This window comes from Balaenoptera physalus (assembly GCF_965194825.1).
Source record: "Balaenoptera physalus genome assembly, chromosome: 3".
NCBI lineage: Eukaryota > Metazoa > Chordata > Mammalia > Artiodactyla > Balaenopteridae > Balaenoptera > Balaenoptera physalus.
Window position 1 is genome coordinate 85,347,731 of NC_138890.1, and position 18,090 is coordinate 85,365,820.

The 18,090-nt window shown below is 39.8% G+C and overlaps 1 protein-coding gene across 7 annotated transcripts in view; it reads right to left on the minus strand.

Moving 5' to 3' along the window:
• Window positions 1–18,090, minus strand: part of EPB41L4A (erythrocyte membrane protein band 4.1 like 4A) — a 263,468-nt gene that overhangs the window by 36,971 nt on the left and 208,407 nt on the right. For all 7 annotated transcript variants that reach the window (XM_082455778.1, XM_082455775.1, XM_082455773.1 and 4 more), the window contains exons 13-15: window positions 10,338–10,428; window positions 7,755–7,838; window positions 6,655–6,768 (exon numbers count right to left, since the gene is read on the minus strand). In XM_082455778.1, the coding sequence (XP_082311904.1) occupies window positions 6,655–6,768; window positions 7,755–7,838; window positions 10,338–10,428 (289 nt within the window). The remainder of the gene's footprint in view (window positions 1–6,654; window positions 6,769–7,754; window positions 7,839–10,337; window positions 10,429–18,090) is intronic.

Consider the following 18,090-nt stretch of genomic DNA (forward strand, 5'->3'; position numbering starts at 1 on the left):
GGATGAAGTTATATAAAAGGGCATATTAGCTACACTACAAATCCATTTGCATAACCTCAAGTAGATCTACAACATGACCCAGCAATCCTACCACCTTTCTCTGATCTAAGTACTCTCAGTTTCTGTAAAGCAGTTTCAAACTCTTTTCACCTCGCAACCCTCTGACCCACAGTACCACTGCTTCAGCAGATGACTTTGTGTTCTCCTTCCAAAGCAAAAAGTAGCCAGCCATCAGATGGGAACTCTTTCCTCTTCCTGTTACCAAAAATAAAACTGACCAACATCTCCCTCTCTTATTTACGGAACTGTCCTTATAATTAAGGTCAGTCCCTTCACCTGTGCTGTGTGGGTCCCATCACCTCTTATCTACTCAGTGACTGTCACTAACTACCCTCCTATCGCTCACATATATTCAACTTGTCTTCATAGCAAATTCTTTTACCAGCTTTTCAACATTCTCAAGTCTCTCCTATTTAAACATACACACACCTACTTTGACTACACATCACCCATGATTTCCTGCCCAGTCTCTCCTCTCTCCCTCAAAGCCACACTTCTTGAGAGAGGTATCTATGCCCTTTGGTCTCCATTTCCTTACCCTTTGTTATACGTGCCCTTGCACTCCAGTCAGGGCAGACATGGCTCTTTAATGCCACATTCACGACTTTCATTCTTCCATTTTCCTAACATAATTATATCAAATAACATAACATTGATATGTAAACACAATTATATAACTACTGTTCACAGATGATCTAAACAGTGTTTCAGGAACACAATTCCATTCTTACATGGGTTTAAGTTTTTCTTAGCAATGATAACTGCCTAGTTTTCTACGTACCTATCAGCTGCTTAGTCTTCCTTATGCTTCTCACTGACTCTGCATCCCAACTCTAAGAAAACTGCAAAGCTCCTCCTGAGATGCACGAATACTCAGATAATCTGCAAGTTCTATTTACATCCCTCCTGGAGCCCTCTGCCCTCCTGCTCATATCTGAACAGCCTGCTGTCTAGTATTGCTGCACAAATGTCACTTTGGTTAACTCTCTTCACCATGAACCAGGGAATTCCTTTTGCTTCTGTTTGATGGTTCCCATATTTCCAGGTCTCATGGCCTCTTGTCTTGGTTTTGGTGGAACTTCCAGTTGTTGACAGAGAAAACTGCGTGGCAGGTACATTATTTTTTTTTGTTTTGAGAGCTGAAATTTCTGACAATGTCTTTATTCTACACATATAATTATGGTTTATCTGGGCACAGAATCCTAAATTGAAAATAATCTTCCTTTAGTATTTTGAAGGCAATGCCTCATTATCTTCTTTCCCTGCGTTTGCTGTTAAGCAGCCCAATGCCACGATTCTGATTTGTCACCATTTGTGCATGGACTTTCTTTTCTCTCCCATTTTCCTCCCCGACACCAAGTTTTAAAAATTCTTTCTTAATCTATAATGTTTTGAAATTTAATGATCTTGGTATGGATCTAATTTTTCAATCTAGTATGACAAATACTCAGCGGGCTCTCTCTATCTATAGAGTTAAATCATTCCGTTCTGGGATATTTTCTTGTACTATTTCTTTTTTTTTTTTTTTTTTTTTGTATTTACTATTTCTTTAATAGTTTCCTCTCCCGCAATTTTTGTCTTTTTTCCCTTAGAAATTTTATTAGTCAAATGATTGATATCCAGGTTTGATCATTTTTAATCCTTATTTCCATGGATTTGTTTTGTTTTGTTTTGGTTCTACTTTGGGAAAGATTTCCTTAACTTTATCTTCCCAACCTTCTATTAATTATGTAAAATTCTACCCCACGAGTTTAAAATCTGAAAACTCTTATGCACTCTTTCCTTTCAATACCACAGTTTTCACTTTTCTAAAGATAATAAACTTTTTTAGAAATTTTTCTTTGTTTCTTATATTGTCTCTATTTCCTGTGAGTTCCCACACATGCACTCCTAATTGTTGGTTCAGTCTCTGTCTTTCCAACGAGATGCTATCCTCAAGTGCCAGGTGATTATGGCTCTCTTCGTATTTAAGCATTAGGCACTAAAAAGACTGGAACCCTCTGGATGGTGCAGTGCATGTTAACTGATGGCCTCACTGCAATGTGGAGCTAAGTAAAGTGGGTAGTCTCAACCATTTCATTGGAGGATCCTTTGAAAGCTGCTATCTGTAGGCCTTTTCCCTAGTATCTGTCCATATCTTACAGTGAGATTTTCTAATCTCATGCCTAGGAGATATAAGCCTGGCTTCTAGCAGTCTGGGACTGAAGACAGACGGAAGCTATTTAGTAACCAGCTTTTCCACTCTCTTGATTTTTCACATGGACACAATTTCTCTAACTCTTTTACAAACTAATCCTCTTCAACTAAAGCAAATAAATGCTAAAGTTTCTCACAGCTCTGTCACTGGCTTTGTCTTTGCATTCTATCCATACTGTCTATCTAGACAGCCTCAGCTCTATTTCATATTTCAACTAACACCTACGAGAAATCTATATTTCAGTCCAGATGGCTAATCTAGCTCCTGACTTATATCCAACAATCCATGTAAATCCCGCAAGTGGACTTCTCAAAGGTACCACAAATTCAACTTATCAACAACCAAACTCAGAGCTACCCTTTTTGAGCCTGTAATGTCCAGGTGGTTCTTATTTCAGTGCATCACACCTCAATCCATGAAACTGCACAAGCCCGGACTCATTCTTGACATCTGTCACTCCTTCACCCCTCATTTTGGTCCTTCTAGTCCCATTGCTTTTACCTCCTACAGGGTCTCAAAACCATTCACTTCCTTATATCTCCACATCACCACCTTGGCGCAAGCTCCCATTCTCTCTCGCCAGGACTCATATGCTGCCTGGTCTATTTCCCCTACTACCTTCTTCCACCTTTTCTCCACAGAACAGTAAGGATCATCTTTATCCAATACAATTGCAACTGTGGTATCACCCCCTTAGAAAAACCACTGGTCTAATGACCAAAATCCTCAACAAAGTCCAGGTGTCCTTTGAGATCTGGCCTCATCTTTCTCTCTGGGCTCATTTCCAACACATTTCTGTTCACTCAGTGCTTGAGCAACACTGGTCTTTCAACCTTTTCACGAATGCTCCCCACTCTGTTCCATCCCAAGGCCCCTGAATATGTTGCCCCCATTCCTGGAATGATCTTTCCTCTCCTTGCCTGCTCCGGTCTCGGCACCCAGCTCAAGAATCCAACCTCAGGGAACACTTCCCTGACCTCCTTGACTCAAGGACTCAGCAAAACTTCCCCTATTGGTGCTGGCTACACAAGTGTTTGGTTTGTTAAAATTTATCAAGCTGTTATACCTGTGATATGTGTACTTTTCTGGAGACATGTTAGGTTACAATAACAAGTTCTTATAAATCCCTCTAAGCACCCTATTAACTCCCCACTCAAGGACATAGAAAAGTTATAACTGCATAGGCATTTGTGTGATTCGTGTATTTCTTCCCCAAACTGTAAGCTCCCAAAGGGCAGGGACTTTCTCTAGTGCTGTTTAACACAGTGCCTGGCATAAAGTAGGCACTAATTAACATTTCTGAGTGTGAAAATGGATAGGGGTGAAAATAACTTGTACTGGCCAGGAAGTATGCTAGCTTTCTTCTTCTAGAACAGGACTGCTTAAACAAGCAGGCTTCTGGGTCTCCATGAACCTTGAAAAATTCTATGAAAATTTGTACGTGTATTTAATTAAGTACTTTTTCCTCCTCCGGAATGAATCCAACATTTCATCAGATTCTCAGAGAGTTTTATCACCCAAAAAGATTAAGGATCAGTGTTCTAGACTCAGCCAGAATTTGACAGATTTATCCATTTAATGACAAACAACTGGCAAAATAAGAAATTTTGATATGTTTTGCAAAACATATTATCCTGGCCATGCACTGCAAAATAGAATTTTCTATTATTAAATTTAAGTCCTTGAGATTCCTCCATGCTGATGACAAATCTCGGTTTTAAATGTCAGAGTTTATCCAGCTATGCAGGGATTTGTGCCCAAGGGCAAGGTAAATATGTGTGAAGATAAAACAAGACTGAGAAGGACAGGGCAATGATAGGGCATTTAGAGTGGAAAGAAACAAAGAATGAGCTCTAGCTCTTTATACCAACATGCAGCAATGTCTAGTCTCCTCAAAACACACATGCCCAATAAGAGACCTTTCAAGTACCACACAGAACCAGACAGAGGCTCTGATGCTCAGACAAAAAGACTCTCTATAAAATCAAAAGCCTTTCCTCTGGATGGTGCCAATGAAAGGATCCTGTGTCCACGCACCACAATTACTTCTCTGTATTTCACAGGAAGCCAGCAGAAAACGTATCTCAGTATAAAAGTCATTAAGTCTGGATTTGGGAATATGTGTGCTCCCGACTATTTCAAGCAATTAGTTCGGGGGAAAAAATCTAAATTTTGATAAAGAATGTAAAAACTTGATAAATTCATTTTCAAGCATATTAAAATAAAAATGACCATCTGCTCAATGTGTGTAATTATTTTATTTAGGGAATGCTGAAAAAGTACGCTAATAATTTAGGATGAAAAACTATAAAAACCTATCTATTTAACAATCAAACAGTGCCAAATTCTTAATATATTTAGCAATTCCCACTACCCACATCCCCTCAACACATATATACACACAAATACACTTTAAAGTGTTTCCCAGTGATGTTGCCTTGGTTTTAAGTGTTGTCCAAGATGAACCAATTGTTGGTAGGGAAGGAGGGCAGAAAATCTATTCCCCTGCCTTAAGTGATGACCCATTATCCCTGCCTTTTTCAGACGGACAGACCTGGATCCACTTCTAGACTGGAACAGTTATCCACAAGGAACAGCTACCATTTTCTCCCCAAGCCTGTTTTCTCATCTGTAAAAGTGAGATAATAATGCTGGGCCAGGGATTTCCCATCGGTTCTCAAGTCCCATCTGGACCCACCGTTAATCTCCCCTGTATTGCCAAGACTGGAGGCCTTAATATCACATCTTCCTGGATTCCTTTGCCACTTAGGCACTCAGGAGAGATTTGAAGGCAGGAGGAAAGGGCAAGTGATTTTGCTTCTGGCAGCACCTGTGGCACCCACTGTTGCACTCCTTACAACTGGGGGTTCCACAGTGTTAGCTACGGCGGTGGTACCTCCAGCAGTGGCAGCAAGAGTCACTCCTACAGTGGCGGAGCCCCCGGCAGTGCCAGCAGCAAGTACAGGCACCTGAGGGCCAGCTGAAAGGCGGAAGCAGCCTTGACTCTCTGGGTGACACCCCCGTCTCTCCTCTTACTCCTGGCCGCACAGCGTCCAGGTCGCAGACGTGCACCACTCTCTGCCTTTTGTTCCTTCAGTCCTGCTCACACTTGTGTACCAATCCCTGCATTAATCCCTCTCTGCTGGAAAGGCCTAGTGACTGAATGATACATATGCCAATTTCCATAGGGGTATCATAAGGATCAAATGAGATAACACATAGCAAGGAATCTGCTCAGTACTTGGAACATGGTAAATGCCAGCTATTTTTCCATTATTCTATCTAATCGTGTTGCTCACGATCTAGCTCCCCCTTCTCGGTCCTACTAGGTGAAGGTGATGACCTTTCCCTTCTTAATCACCAAAGGATTTCAGTGAAGTTGGACCTGGTTTGAGGAAGCTGGGGATGAAGACTCTGGGAAACTAGCAGAAGTAGAAGACATCAAACAGGGATGGACCAGCAAGTGAGTACGAACAAGGGCAGAGAAAAGAGAAGGGCTTCTGCTTTCTAAATCTACAGTGTACACAAAAAGAACCTTGACAGTTATCTGAAAACATGACCTGAACTTCTCATAATTATAAGTCACTTATAAAATACCATTTATGTAGGTACCCAAAGTAAAGCACAGTCCCCATCAGGTAGAAATGAAATGAGGTTCTCTGGTAAGTGATTTCTAGGTCTTCCTCTCTTGGACCTGTCATATTGCCCAGGCTGCTTTGCAGAGACAGTCCAAAACTGCTAGATATGAATTTTTTTTAGTTAAGTACACACACGCAAATATAATCACACAAACAATGTGACCTGCTGGGTAAAGTGTAACAGGATTCATTTTCTCTGTTCTTTGAAAGGGGTTTTACTCAAGTTTAAGCAACAATATCAGTCCTGAGAGCAAAGCACTCAGTCTCAACTAAGAGATTTCTCTCTAAACATAATCCTATCTTCTCAGATCAAAACATTTAAATCTTTTATATATTAATATGTACCATTAATACAATATATATTATATACACCACATATTATATATACTATATAATATCTATTCTCAAAATACATTATATACATTTTTGTAAATTTAGTCTTAACTACAATACAGAAAGCGAGTTCCCATCAATATTTTATGAAATTATTCTCTGAAACTCTGGCTGTTTAAGAGAAATGCTTCAGGACCCCTAGCTTATTTTATCTCAATTAAAAACAAAACATAAACATATATCCTTATTGTGAAGCAATTATACTCTAATAAGGATGTTTAAAAAAAAAAAAAAAAAACCCAAAACATAAGCTCTCTGTTACCATGGGGAGACAATCATGATACTATGAGAGTAACCTGTGATTAAAATGCGGCTGGGATCCAGAGCTTCTGTTGGGAATTTAAAACCAAGGGTCGTTCAGCTTACCTCCTCCTGGTGGGCTGTACAGAGTCATGGTCGCTCCCACACGAGGGGTTTCGGCGGCGCGCGTAGGGGAACTTGGGGGATTTCGTGCGGTCGTTCGGGGAGTTGTAGAGTCCGCTGGAGTGGAAGAGGAAAGGTCAAGGATGTCCGCAGAGGGCCTGGAGGAGCAACACCCTAACCTGGATCTAGGGAAGCGTTCATGACTGCACATTTGTTACTTGCAGGGGAATACTGGGTCATGGGCACATGGTTCTCTTTGCTGACAAGACTTCTTGAAAGAAAGGAGAAGTAAACAAATCATAAAAATCTTCATTTTGCAGGAACAGGTTTGTCTCACTGGCCTTCAACAGGTAAGAAATCAACACACACAAATGGTGGCAATAACAACAACAATCTGCACTTATGATGAACCTACCACATGCCAGGTGCTGCCTGAGCTGAGGGCTTTATATTCGTTATCTCAGCTTTTCTCCAGATCAACCCTAATCACCGAAGTACAATTATTAGGCCCATTTAACAGAAAAGAAAGAACAGAAATACAGAATGTTTAATTAAGCAGCCAAGTAAAGTAGCTAGGAAAGAGGCAGAGCTAGAATCTGAACCACTGTGTGGTCAGACCTGGAACCACCGTAACTATATGGCCAGTAAGTTATGATGCAGGTCTGTTCCTGGTATGGTAGTTGTGAACAAAAGAAACTAAATATTTCTATATTTCTAGGAATAAAGGTCTACTAGAAGCACTATTCATGAGCTATAGTTTTCAACTCAAGTTTTTACAAGAACTATGAAATTGGGAAAATTACCATTAATATGTCATTTTGCATATTCTAATGACCACCAAGCCATCCTAATGCCCTTTCAGGCAGTTTCTTAGTATATACAAATTTTCCTTTCTGTCTTTCCGGGAGAAAGTTTCACGTTAGGACACATCCTGTTGACTTCTACTTCAGAAGTTCTCGGTCACACAGATTTAGGAATCTGACTGACTTGTCCACAGTTAGTCATCACCAGCCACAAAGCAGTTGGATTCCATTATTTAACAAGCTGCAATTGCTAACCCCTTTTATACTGTTCTCCTTTGTAAAAACAATGATTCTCTTTACCTCTGGGGGCCATTTTCTTCCCACGGCACATGAGATTTGCTTCTTTGGGTAACAGGGCTGTTTTCATTCTTTGCTTTCTTAAAGCTTTAATTAAAAAATAAAAAGAGTGTAGAAAGTAAATTAGCTAGAAAATAAAAGGAAATTAACTCACATACTTATTTCTTCAGTAAAATTATTTAACAAATGTTTTAAAATGTGTTTTTATTTATACCTGTGACTCATTCCAGAAAGAATATAAAGTGGCTACCTTAATTTAAAAAAATACTTGTTTCCAGCAGTACTTTGGGGGTCTCTTTTCCCCTTCTTTCTTTCTAGTTTTATTTCTTTATGTCAACCAAATGCCAAGTCATCAATTGTTAAGAACCTTTCTAAAGAGTCCACCTGCAGGATAGGAAAAAAGGGCACCGGCAAGCCAAGAAAAGAAGGCTGATTAGAAAAGAAAGTTGGGTATCTGGGCTCATGAAGCTGGCTCCCTCTTTTCAGCAGTGGTCAGAGACCACTGGCTTTGGCCTTGGGTCTGAATCTATGCAGGCCGGTCAGCTCTGGCCAGGTTCAGGCTACCCGAACTGACTTTCTCTGCCCCCAGCTTCTGCCATATCTTGGCTTCATCCTTCCAAATCAGAATGACTTTCAAATGCTATTTCCTGACCTAGTATTATCTTTCTGCCCTAAGAATGTAAATATAACTGAGTTGTTATTCAATCCCAACAAATTGTTTTAGAAACACATGGGAGACACAAGGAAAGGATTCATCAGAACTCTTCCGTCACCAGGGGAGGAGGGGAGGTGTGTCACCTCTCACTTCCCCGGGAGACTCCACTTCAGGAAAAGATAGATCTACTTAACTCTTAATCCACTTTTAACCCTGGCTTTTTGAGGAATCCTCTATTTAATAGTCCTGGAATATGGTCATAGCAGAGTTCTTTGTAACAGTCAAGAAAGAGGAGAGAGAAAATAACAAGGTCATTTCAAAAAATGAAAATAAACTTGTACTCTAGCATACTATATTCATAAAGGAATTAATACAACCTAAGCCTAAAAAATTAGATATTTGACAAAGGCACGTAACAGAGCATTAGTAGATAGTAGGTATGTTTTACTTATATATGAGCAATATATTATTCTTATAAAGGTTAAAAAATATTTGGAAGATCAAATTTCTAAAGTAAAACCTTACTTTTGAAATGAGGAAAAGTAATAAATATGGTAGATTTAATACAACAGTAAAGAGTTTGTGTTTAATAAATCAGAAAGAAAAGAGAAAAGGGAGATTGAGAAATGCAGCAGGGAGATGAAAGGGAAATTGAGAGCAGTGAAAGAATAATGAAAACCTGGGGGGCAAATTAATTGCATTCACTGCCTGAGCTATTTCTCATCTGGAGCTTGAGTGGGAAAATTTGGCGGCCCTTCAGGTATCAGTCCTATCGGCAAGAATGCAGTTACAGAGGGGATTGAACTCCTTCTGTACATTCTAAAAAGGCTTGGGATCTGAATTTCATGCAAGATTACTGTTCTTATGTTGGACTTACCATAAGCATATCCTGTACATACAGATTAAGATGACTCACTAGCCACAGCCGTGAGGCTGACTAAGGGAAGCACAGTAAACGAAAGTGTAGGCAAAAGCAAAGAACTTGTCATTCCAAAAAGAAAACCTGTACAGGGAGCGCCCTATAACTAAACAAAACAAAATGATGGCAAAACCCTGGGGACACACTGCAACTCTGAGAACTTCCATAACTTAGAATTATTTTGCTGAGAAATCATAAACTATATCCCTCCAAGTAACAACAACCCAGTTGAATGAAAACACCAGTATTTACTAATGAAAGATGGAGTAGATGATCTAAGATGTCTCTCAAGGTCACGTATTTCTGACTGCTTGGACTTCTCCATGATGCATGTGGAGCAATCTCTATTTAGGAAGTGAGCTGATGAAAGCTACTCATTATGTGTAACATCCTGTTCCATGAACATAATTCGAGATAGGAAAAAGTGATGCTGAAACAGCGCCTTAACAGAGAACAAGGCTGATCTTTCAGGGAAACAGTCCACGTAATATATTAAGAGAAGGTCTTTCCGCTGGGGGAGGCTGCTGGGAAAATTGGTGCAGAGGACCATGACAACTCTTTATACATATGCAATCACTGCCTTCTGAAACCCTGCGCCTCTAAATGCTATAAACCCTCTTTCTAGGGCCACAGTTCAATGCACCGCTGTAATGAACGCAGTACAATAAATGTGAATATGATCTACTTTACTTCCCAGGTCCCTCTGAGTTAGTCCATTATATCATGCCATTTAAAAAATCCCATGGAATTTTCACTTTGCTCAGAGAAGGCAGACCACACACTATCTCTGACTTCATCATGCTATGACAGCAGGAGCATTTCCTTCAAATGAGAGGGACATATCCTGATGTTTTATATTTCACTGGCATTTTAAAGTATTCTTTGGCCCACAGTTTTTTCATCAAAAGTACTAGTTAATTATCAGAGTGAAAAGATTCTTAACCTTGCCAACAGAAAAAAAGCATTTCTGTGACAGCATATAGTGGTGTGTCGTTTCAGTTAACTGACTGACCTTTTTATTGGTGAAGGTGCGATAATTTTAGTTGTTCCTTCATTTTCTCCATTTTCCATGTTTGCAGTTACCCGATTTATGCTGTCTGATCCTAGTAGCAAAGAGGGAAAAGAAATAGTGGCGAAGAAAAGAAAGGAGATAGTGGTCAGAAAAACACAAAGAAGCAAAAAAATATTTTAAAATGTAACTTTAGGGATGTCATGGCACATTGTATTGATAAATTTTAATTCCATATACATAATGAATTGCCCAATAAATCTGAGTTACTATTTTCTGAAATGTACTAAGCCCTCAACATAACAATGTCCAAAGGGGTCTAGGTTATGGCACCACTTTAAAATCATACCTTTTGAGACTTTAAGAGTTAAAAAAGTCCCCACATCAACTGTTAAAATAAGAATCTAAGATATTTAGTACTATTATATTGGAATGTAAGCCATTCCAATCGGTCCTTGGTAACTACGTTGTGAAAAAGTTACTGTTTCTTGGCATGCCATGACAACCCTCATTCTCAATCAAACCTACCCAAAATATTTCGAACCTGAAAATATTCCAACTCATAATGCAAATGGCAAAACCAGAGTAATACAGACGTGAATTGTATCACTCACATAAAAAAAAGTTTTCAAATGTGTTTTTTAATGTAAATATCCCTTAAAGTCTAAAACTGACTTTTTAAAAAGCTGTTATTCCGCAGATTTGCATACACGCTAGATGAACCAGCAGAGGGAGCCCCCAGCAGACACAATGTTGGAAATCATGATCCAAATAAAGTACAGCAGATGGGCCCATCCAGGAAGTCTGGATCCCATTCTTGGGAGGGAGGCAGATAAGCCTGCAGGGGTGAGATGTGCAGCACTGATGAGGAGTCTTCTTTTCTCTAGCGGCGTGCCCCTCACTCTGGGAGGTACAGGGGAAACCAGGGAAGGGATGTCCAAAGCCCTTGTTAAATTAACCATGTGGCAAGCAGGTGTGTCTTCCTCAGAAAGGCATCTTGTATGTCCACGGATCAGGTCCTTCAATCCAAAGAGTAATCACCCCTAACGGTTTTCGAGTCGTGAGGTGAGTTTGTAATACTAATAAGAGCTAATATTTACTGAGCACTTAACCACGTGTTGGGTGCTGTCCCAAGTACTTCCGGGTCTATTTACTCATATAATCCTCAAAATAATCCTCTAAGGTAGATACTAATATTATCCCCATTTTTAAAGATAAGAGAAACAGGACTTTGCCAAGGTCCCACAGGTCATGAGTTGGGGGGAGGGGAGCAGCTTTAAAACCCAGCAGTCCGGCTCCTGAGTCTTAGCTCTAAGCCACCACAATACACAGCCTTCCATGACCACCTGCACCTCATCCTCAAAAATCAGTCTAAATTAAGGGTCCACTGGGAGAAACAGACTCTTTAGAAGATAAGTGAAAAGAATGTCCAATGAGGGGACTTCCCTGGTGGTCCTGTAGGTAGGACTCCGCGCTCCCAATGCAGGGGGCCCGGGTTCGATCCCTGGTCAGGGAACTAGATCCCGCATGCACGCCACAACTAAGAGTTAGAGTGCCGCAACTAAGAACCGGCGCAGCCAAGGTAAATATTTAAAAAAAAAAAAAAAAAAAGAATGTCCAGAATATTTAATAGCCACCTAAGAGAAGAATTCTCTCTCAAGGGCAACCAACACTGAGAGACAACAAGAGACAACTGAGCACCCCCAAGTTGGCCATTCCCTCCAGAACACTTGGAGGCAGGTCTGGCCACTCATCAGGAATGATAAACATTAAGGCATACACCTTGAACACAGAAAGAGAACAGTGGTTTCAAATAAGAGCTCCAACAACTATTAATTACAAGGAATTTGACACGGATTCAATAGCTGAATTTTGTTCCTATTTTGGAACCCTGAAATGAAAAGGCGAACCTGAAGATATGTGGCATTAAAGGGATGCTCTTGTGGGAGCAACATTCGGAATCCAGGCATTAGAAGACAATAACATTGGGATCTACGGGAAATTTCACCAGGTATAATAAGTGGAACACAACCAACTCCCGTGAACAACCCCATGTGCTATCAGACATCAGAGTGGCCAGTCACTGTCTATTTTGCCATAACCCTTAATAAAAATCACCTAGGCAGATTCCCAAAATTGCAGGTGCAGATTGGAGATGGAGCTGCTTCTCAAAAGTGGAATTCCATGTGGTATGGCCCTGGGACAGTGGCAGGAGGGATTAATTCATTTGTGCCCCAGACAGAATTACCCCAACATCAATATTTTTAATTGTTTTGAATACATGTTTTCAAAATGTGGTATTGTTTTCAGCAGGTATTACTAATTTATACTGCAAGGGACCTTCATGTACCCAAGGCTATTTCCCAGGCTGGGGGGTACAGCAGGGGGCGGGGGGCACAGCAGGGAGACCAAAGCCCAAATGCCCAGTGGCAATAAGAGCAGTGGAAGAAGCACTGAGTGAAGGCGAGCATAACTGTTAACTGAATCCCTGCACAACTAGCTTGTGGATAAGCCTGGGTTTGCTCCAAGTCTCATCTCTTTAGACTGAGCAGTCTTTTTTGGTTTTTTTGCTTGTTTATTTTTTATTGGAGTGTAGTTGATTTACAATATTGTGTTACTTTCTGCTACACAGCAAAGTGAATCAGTTATACATATACACATATACACTCTTTCATTACAGAGTACTGAGTAGAGTTCCCTGTGCTATACAGTAGGTCCGTATTAGTTATCTATTTTATATATAGTAGTGTGTCTATGTCAATCCCAAGCTCCCAATTGACCCGTCCCTCCCTCTCCCGCCTGATAACCATAATATTGTTGAGCAGTCTTAGTCTAACAACCTTGGGGAAAGTGAGGCTGCCTGATCGCTTTCACCTGGTTTCCTTCTGAAGCTTCCAAAAACTTAATAAACAGGTAGATCAAAAACTGAGCACTATCTTAAAATAGAAAAATTTCAAACTATATATGCATATGTTTTTTCTTAAAGAAACCAACATTGGGTTATTCACAATATCTAAATCATAATTCTTTTTTTTTTTTCAAACTGAAATTTTTTATTTCAGTTAGTATTTTTTCATTTAAAGACAATTAGAAATGTGGAGATATTTTTCTCAACATAGATATTTAGATGCAGATAAACCCAAGTTATATCTTCATCTATGATAATAATGACCTAAAATGTCATAATTCTTGACATCAAACACTAGATCTATGGTTTTCCCAAAGAATTTCAGGGAAAAAAATCACACACAAGCTCTCTCTCAGACACTCACAAACACCATAGCCAGGCTTCTTCAAAATAAACTGTTTGACTGACAAGACTATTTTACTAACATAAAATGGTATATATGTTAGTCATATAACTCTCATATACACATCATAACTAGATAGGGTAATACAATTTAATTTATGGTTCTTTTATATTCAAAACAGCGTACTACTAACCAAAAAATGTTTATATGTATTTTCCTCCTCTATAGCTATGTGAACTGGACAAGCCTATGGTGTAAAAGCCTTACTAGGAAAACAGACTATAAGGAGAAAAGTTACTTACAAGCCTTAACTCAATGGGAGCACTTCTGAAGTATCCATTCATATAATATTCATATCCTAACTATAAATTACTCTTTTCTATTCATGAACGTAGGGCTCTTAAAAAGCCCTAATTAGGCAATACTTATTAGCTTTATGCTACTAAATGCGCACTTAAAAGTAATAACTGTACTTAAAAAATTTTTTTTCCTGCTATGTTGGGTCTTCGTTGCTGCGCGCGGGCTAGTCTCTAGTGCGGCAAGCAGGGGCCACCCTTCTTTGTGGTGCGCGGGCTTCTCATTGTGGTGCGCAGGCTTCTCATTGTGGTGCACGGGCTTCTCATTGTGGTGGCTTCTCTACTGTTGCAGAGCACGGGCTCTAGGCGCACAGGCTTCAGTAGTTGTGGTGCATGGGCTCAGTAGTTGTGGCTCGCAGGCTCTAGACCGCAGGCTCAGTAGTTGTGGCACATGGGCTTAGCTGCTCCGCGGCATGTGGGATCTTCCCGGACCAGGGATCGAACCCACGTATCCCGCATTGGCAGGCGGATTCTTAACCACTGCGCCACCAGGGAAGTCCCATACTTCCATTTTAAAGAGAAAAAGGAGAAGCCAAATATTAACTAAAATAATTAACTGATAACAATGGAATTTCAGGCATTGCTCCAGGAGAAATTTTGAGGCTGTAGAAATCGTTTTTCACCACTCCTTTTTCATTGTAAATTATAATGGACCACCAGAAAAGAATATAACATACATATATGAACAGTTTAACAAATTTATTATAAAGTGAACAGCTATTTAACTACTACCCACGTCAAGATATAAAACATTAAGGGAAATTTTCCTATGCTACACAATCACTCCATTTGGTGTAACTCTCCCTTTCAGATAAGGCCAAACAGTTGTTTTCCATCTAAAATATCTAGAAACACAAATTATCATGCACATATTTCATAAAATATTTATAATATACATAATACAATTATTGAAATTTAAAATTATTAATAAAAGTGAATAAGCCCTCAAAATCTTAATAAAATGAAGGACATATCACTGTGCTCCGGTGATTGCCAGTACAGTGTCGTATACATGGTGAGTACTCAGTGAAGGTCTGTTATTACAGAGGATGTATTTCTGTTTCTACTCTTTTTTCCACTAGAAGGGAAAATTCAGGATAATGATATTATGTTTAAAATGTGTCAAAACCAAGACAAAAAAAAAACATCTGGATGTGGCCGTATGGGAAATTCGGGACGAGAGATGACATGCACCACATCCTACAAGCCTGGGCTACTTCTTAGAGCTTTAAAAGCAGCCTTCCACCATAGCATGCAATTCTTTTCTACTCTCTTAAATGAAAGTCGCAGATTACCTACAACAAAAGTCAGTTATTGACATATGGTTACTAAGGCTCCTAGGTTAATCTGTATTTTATTTTACATAAAATATCAACACTAGCAAGACCAGTTAGAATTAGAAGCATCCAGTTCACTTTCCATATTGTTCACACTAAAAAGACAAAGGACTTGGGACTTCCCTGGCGGTCCAGTGGTTAAGACTCTGCGCTTTCACTGCAGGGGGCAAGGGAACATCCCTGCTGGGGGAACTAAGATCCCGCATGCTGCAGGGCACGGCCCGGGCTGGGGAAGAGACAAAGGGCTTTATTCATGAGACTGGTCACATGTGGAAGAATAAGTTTATCAGGAGACTGCTATAGTTTATTAAGGAGCCAAATCTAGCTCATGACCTGTGATCATTTTTGTCTCTGGACTGTTAGACACTACAGCTTAATACAGGCCCACACAATTCCCTACCAGTTAGGCAGCAGTGCAGTGCCAGTGTCCATAGCTCCATGGTCTTGTCTGTTAATTTTTTAACACCCTATATGCAAATGATTCCAGCCTGTGTGCACCGGACCACAACCAGGCTATTGTGTGGTTTGGGTCTGTTCACAACTGAGCGCCCTCATCGTAAGTGACCCTCGCCTTTGGTTCAAGAAGAGTGGCTGTCTGAAACAGAATCAACTTTCCCAGGATCTGTTTAGCTACTTGGTCTGGGGGCAATTCTTAAAAGTCAACCGGTGATATCAAGATTTCAAGATGTGGTGCTGAATCCACATGGATGTTCAGTTACAAAAACACTTTGCATTTAAATAGTATTATGAGTCTCACAAAGTTCATAGCTCAGTTTTACACCTGTCAACCTTAGTGAAATGATCGATGTTATTTAAATGTTGCCATTGCTTTGAATTTACAGAGTGGGCATGGAGGATGAACGTGTGACATTAAAAGAAAAAATAGAGAATGCCTTCTTCTGTTAAATGGGGAGAAGAACAAATAGCCAATAAGTTAAGCTGCATTGTAATATATACATGATTTCATTTTTAAAACTCTCAAATATGATACATTTGTAAACTTTTAGGTTAAATTTCATCTCACTTTTTTGCATTTTCTTTTCTGATCTATATTTTTAAAAAACTGTATCTGATGCTTGAGACAAATAATCAGGACAGATTTTAACTATTCCCAACACAACAGATTATTAGGTTTCAGTAAAGACAATCTGATTTCATATTATCTGACCCAGAATGACTTATCAGAAGAAATGTGATATTCATGAATTAAGAATGAGCTAAAAACTGGAAATTTAGCTCTAGTTTTCATACTGATAGTACAAAATCACTTTGCCTTGGTTTCACCAACTTTAGACTGGGTTACTATGAAAAAAAAAATGGCAGATGGTAGAGCAACTTAGCAAAAATAAAACATATTTTTCTAACACCATGAATTACAGTCAAACAGTAAAATGACCAAGGAAACCTCACATATATTCATATTTTTTTTTTCCTATCATCATGAAAGGTTTTATATTTGGCAGAACCGACACTCATTAAATTACGTAAAACACAATTAAATTTCAAAACACATGATTTGGAAAATAAAAGTGTTTCAGTGTCCAGTGGCTAATTTTTTAAAGTTCGAATGCCTGACATCAGCCCATTCATCCCAAAGAGGCAGCCAGACCCCTGCTTCTCTGTTTCTGTATTCGGAAGTCCCAAGGGTGATATTTAAACACAGTTACTTCTTTACCATAAACATACAGACTTTTAAGACACTGATTTTGCTACATGTCAACTGAAAGATCAAACAAGGCATTCTGCTAGAAAGCTGTAGGGTAGATTATAAAGAGTGGGTGAGGATGAGAAAGATGCTAGGAAAGTATGTCTATGCACGAAAGATCCCTTCCCTGGTTGGTCTGCTTCCAATTTCTTCTTCTCTGACGCAGCACTCTCCTGGATCCCTCTGCTTTCCTCATGACCAAAACGGTCAACGTGGGGGCATGAGATGAAGGCACTTCATCCTCTGCCCGAGCTACAGAGGCACACACACTGAGAGGTGGTCACAAACACACTTCCTTGCAGGTCAGAAGGCCAGGTTCAAAACCAAGAAAGGCCCTTCTCAGCATCTGTTTACTCCCTCAGGCCCTCAGGGTAGAACGAAAGGGCTGTACCAACTGAAGAACTTGTGATCTACACCTGCATATGCTTGAGGGGCTGCCAGATGCACTAACAGCAGAGGGGAGCCCGTCTTTCCTTTCAGCCCTCCTAGGCCCAATGCCAACACCTCTCTGTGAATGGTTGGCTGGAAGCAAGAAGCGTGGCAAATCTCTTAGATATCAAGTTTTTTCTTCCTGTCATAGGAGGACACAGTTTGAGGGAAGAAAACGGAATAAATGCTCACATCCTATCCTGGTACTCTCTTGCACTCCCCCCAGCTTACCACCCACAACCCCCATAAGCGACACAGTTTAGAGCAACATACCACAAACCTTCTCCAGCCACCTTTTCTCAAGCCCTCCATTTATGCTCACTTGGTCTAGGGCAGGTGGACAGTTCCACAGCTGACCTAAAGTTGCTTCTGTTCCAGAGGAGTGCACTAGGCCACTGCTCTAGAGGTTTTATTTGATGTAATTACAGTAATATATAAAGTATATACAAATGTAAAATATGTATAATTGTGTGTAAAGATCACTTTAAAAAGGCTTATTTGACTCAGGCAAAATTGAGAAAATTTTTGTTTTTTTCTGCTTCCATATTTGAGTTCATATCTAGGAGGCCTTAACTCAGTGTTCTTTAAGCTTTTTACACAAGCACTCACTAAAAGAATTTGGAAAATGATGTACCTCAGTGCATGTTTGTAAGATGATATCTAACATTTTGCATCAAA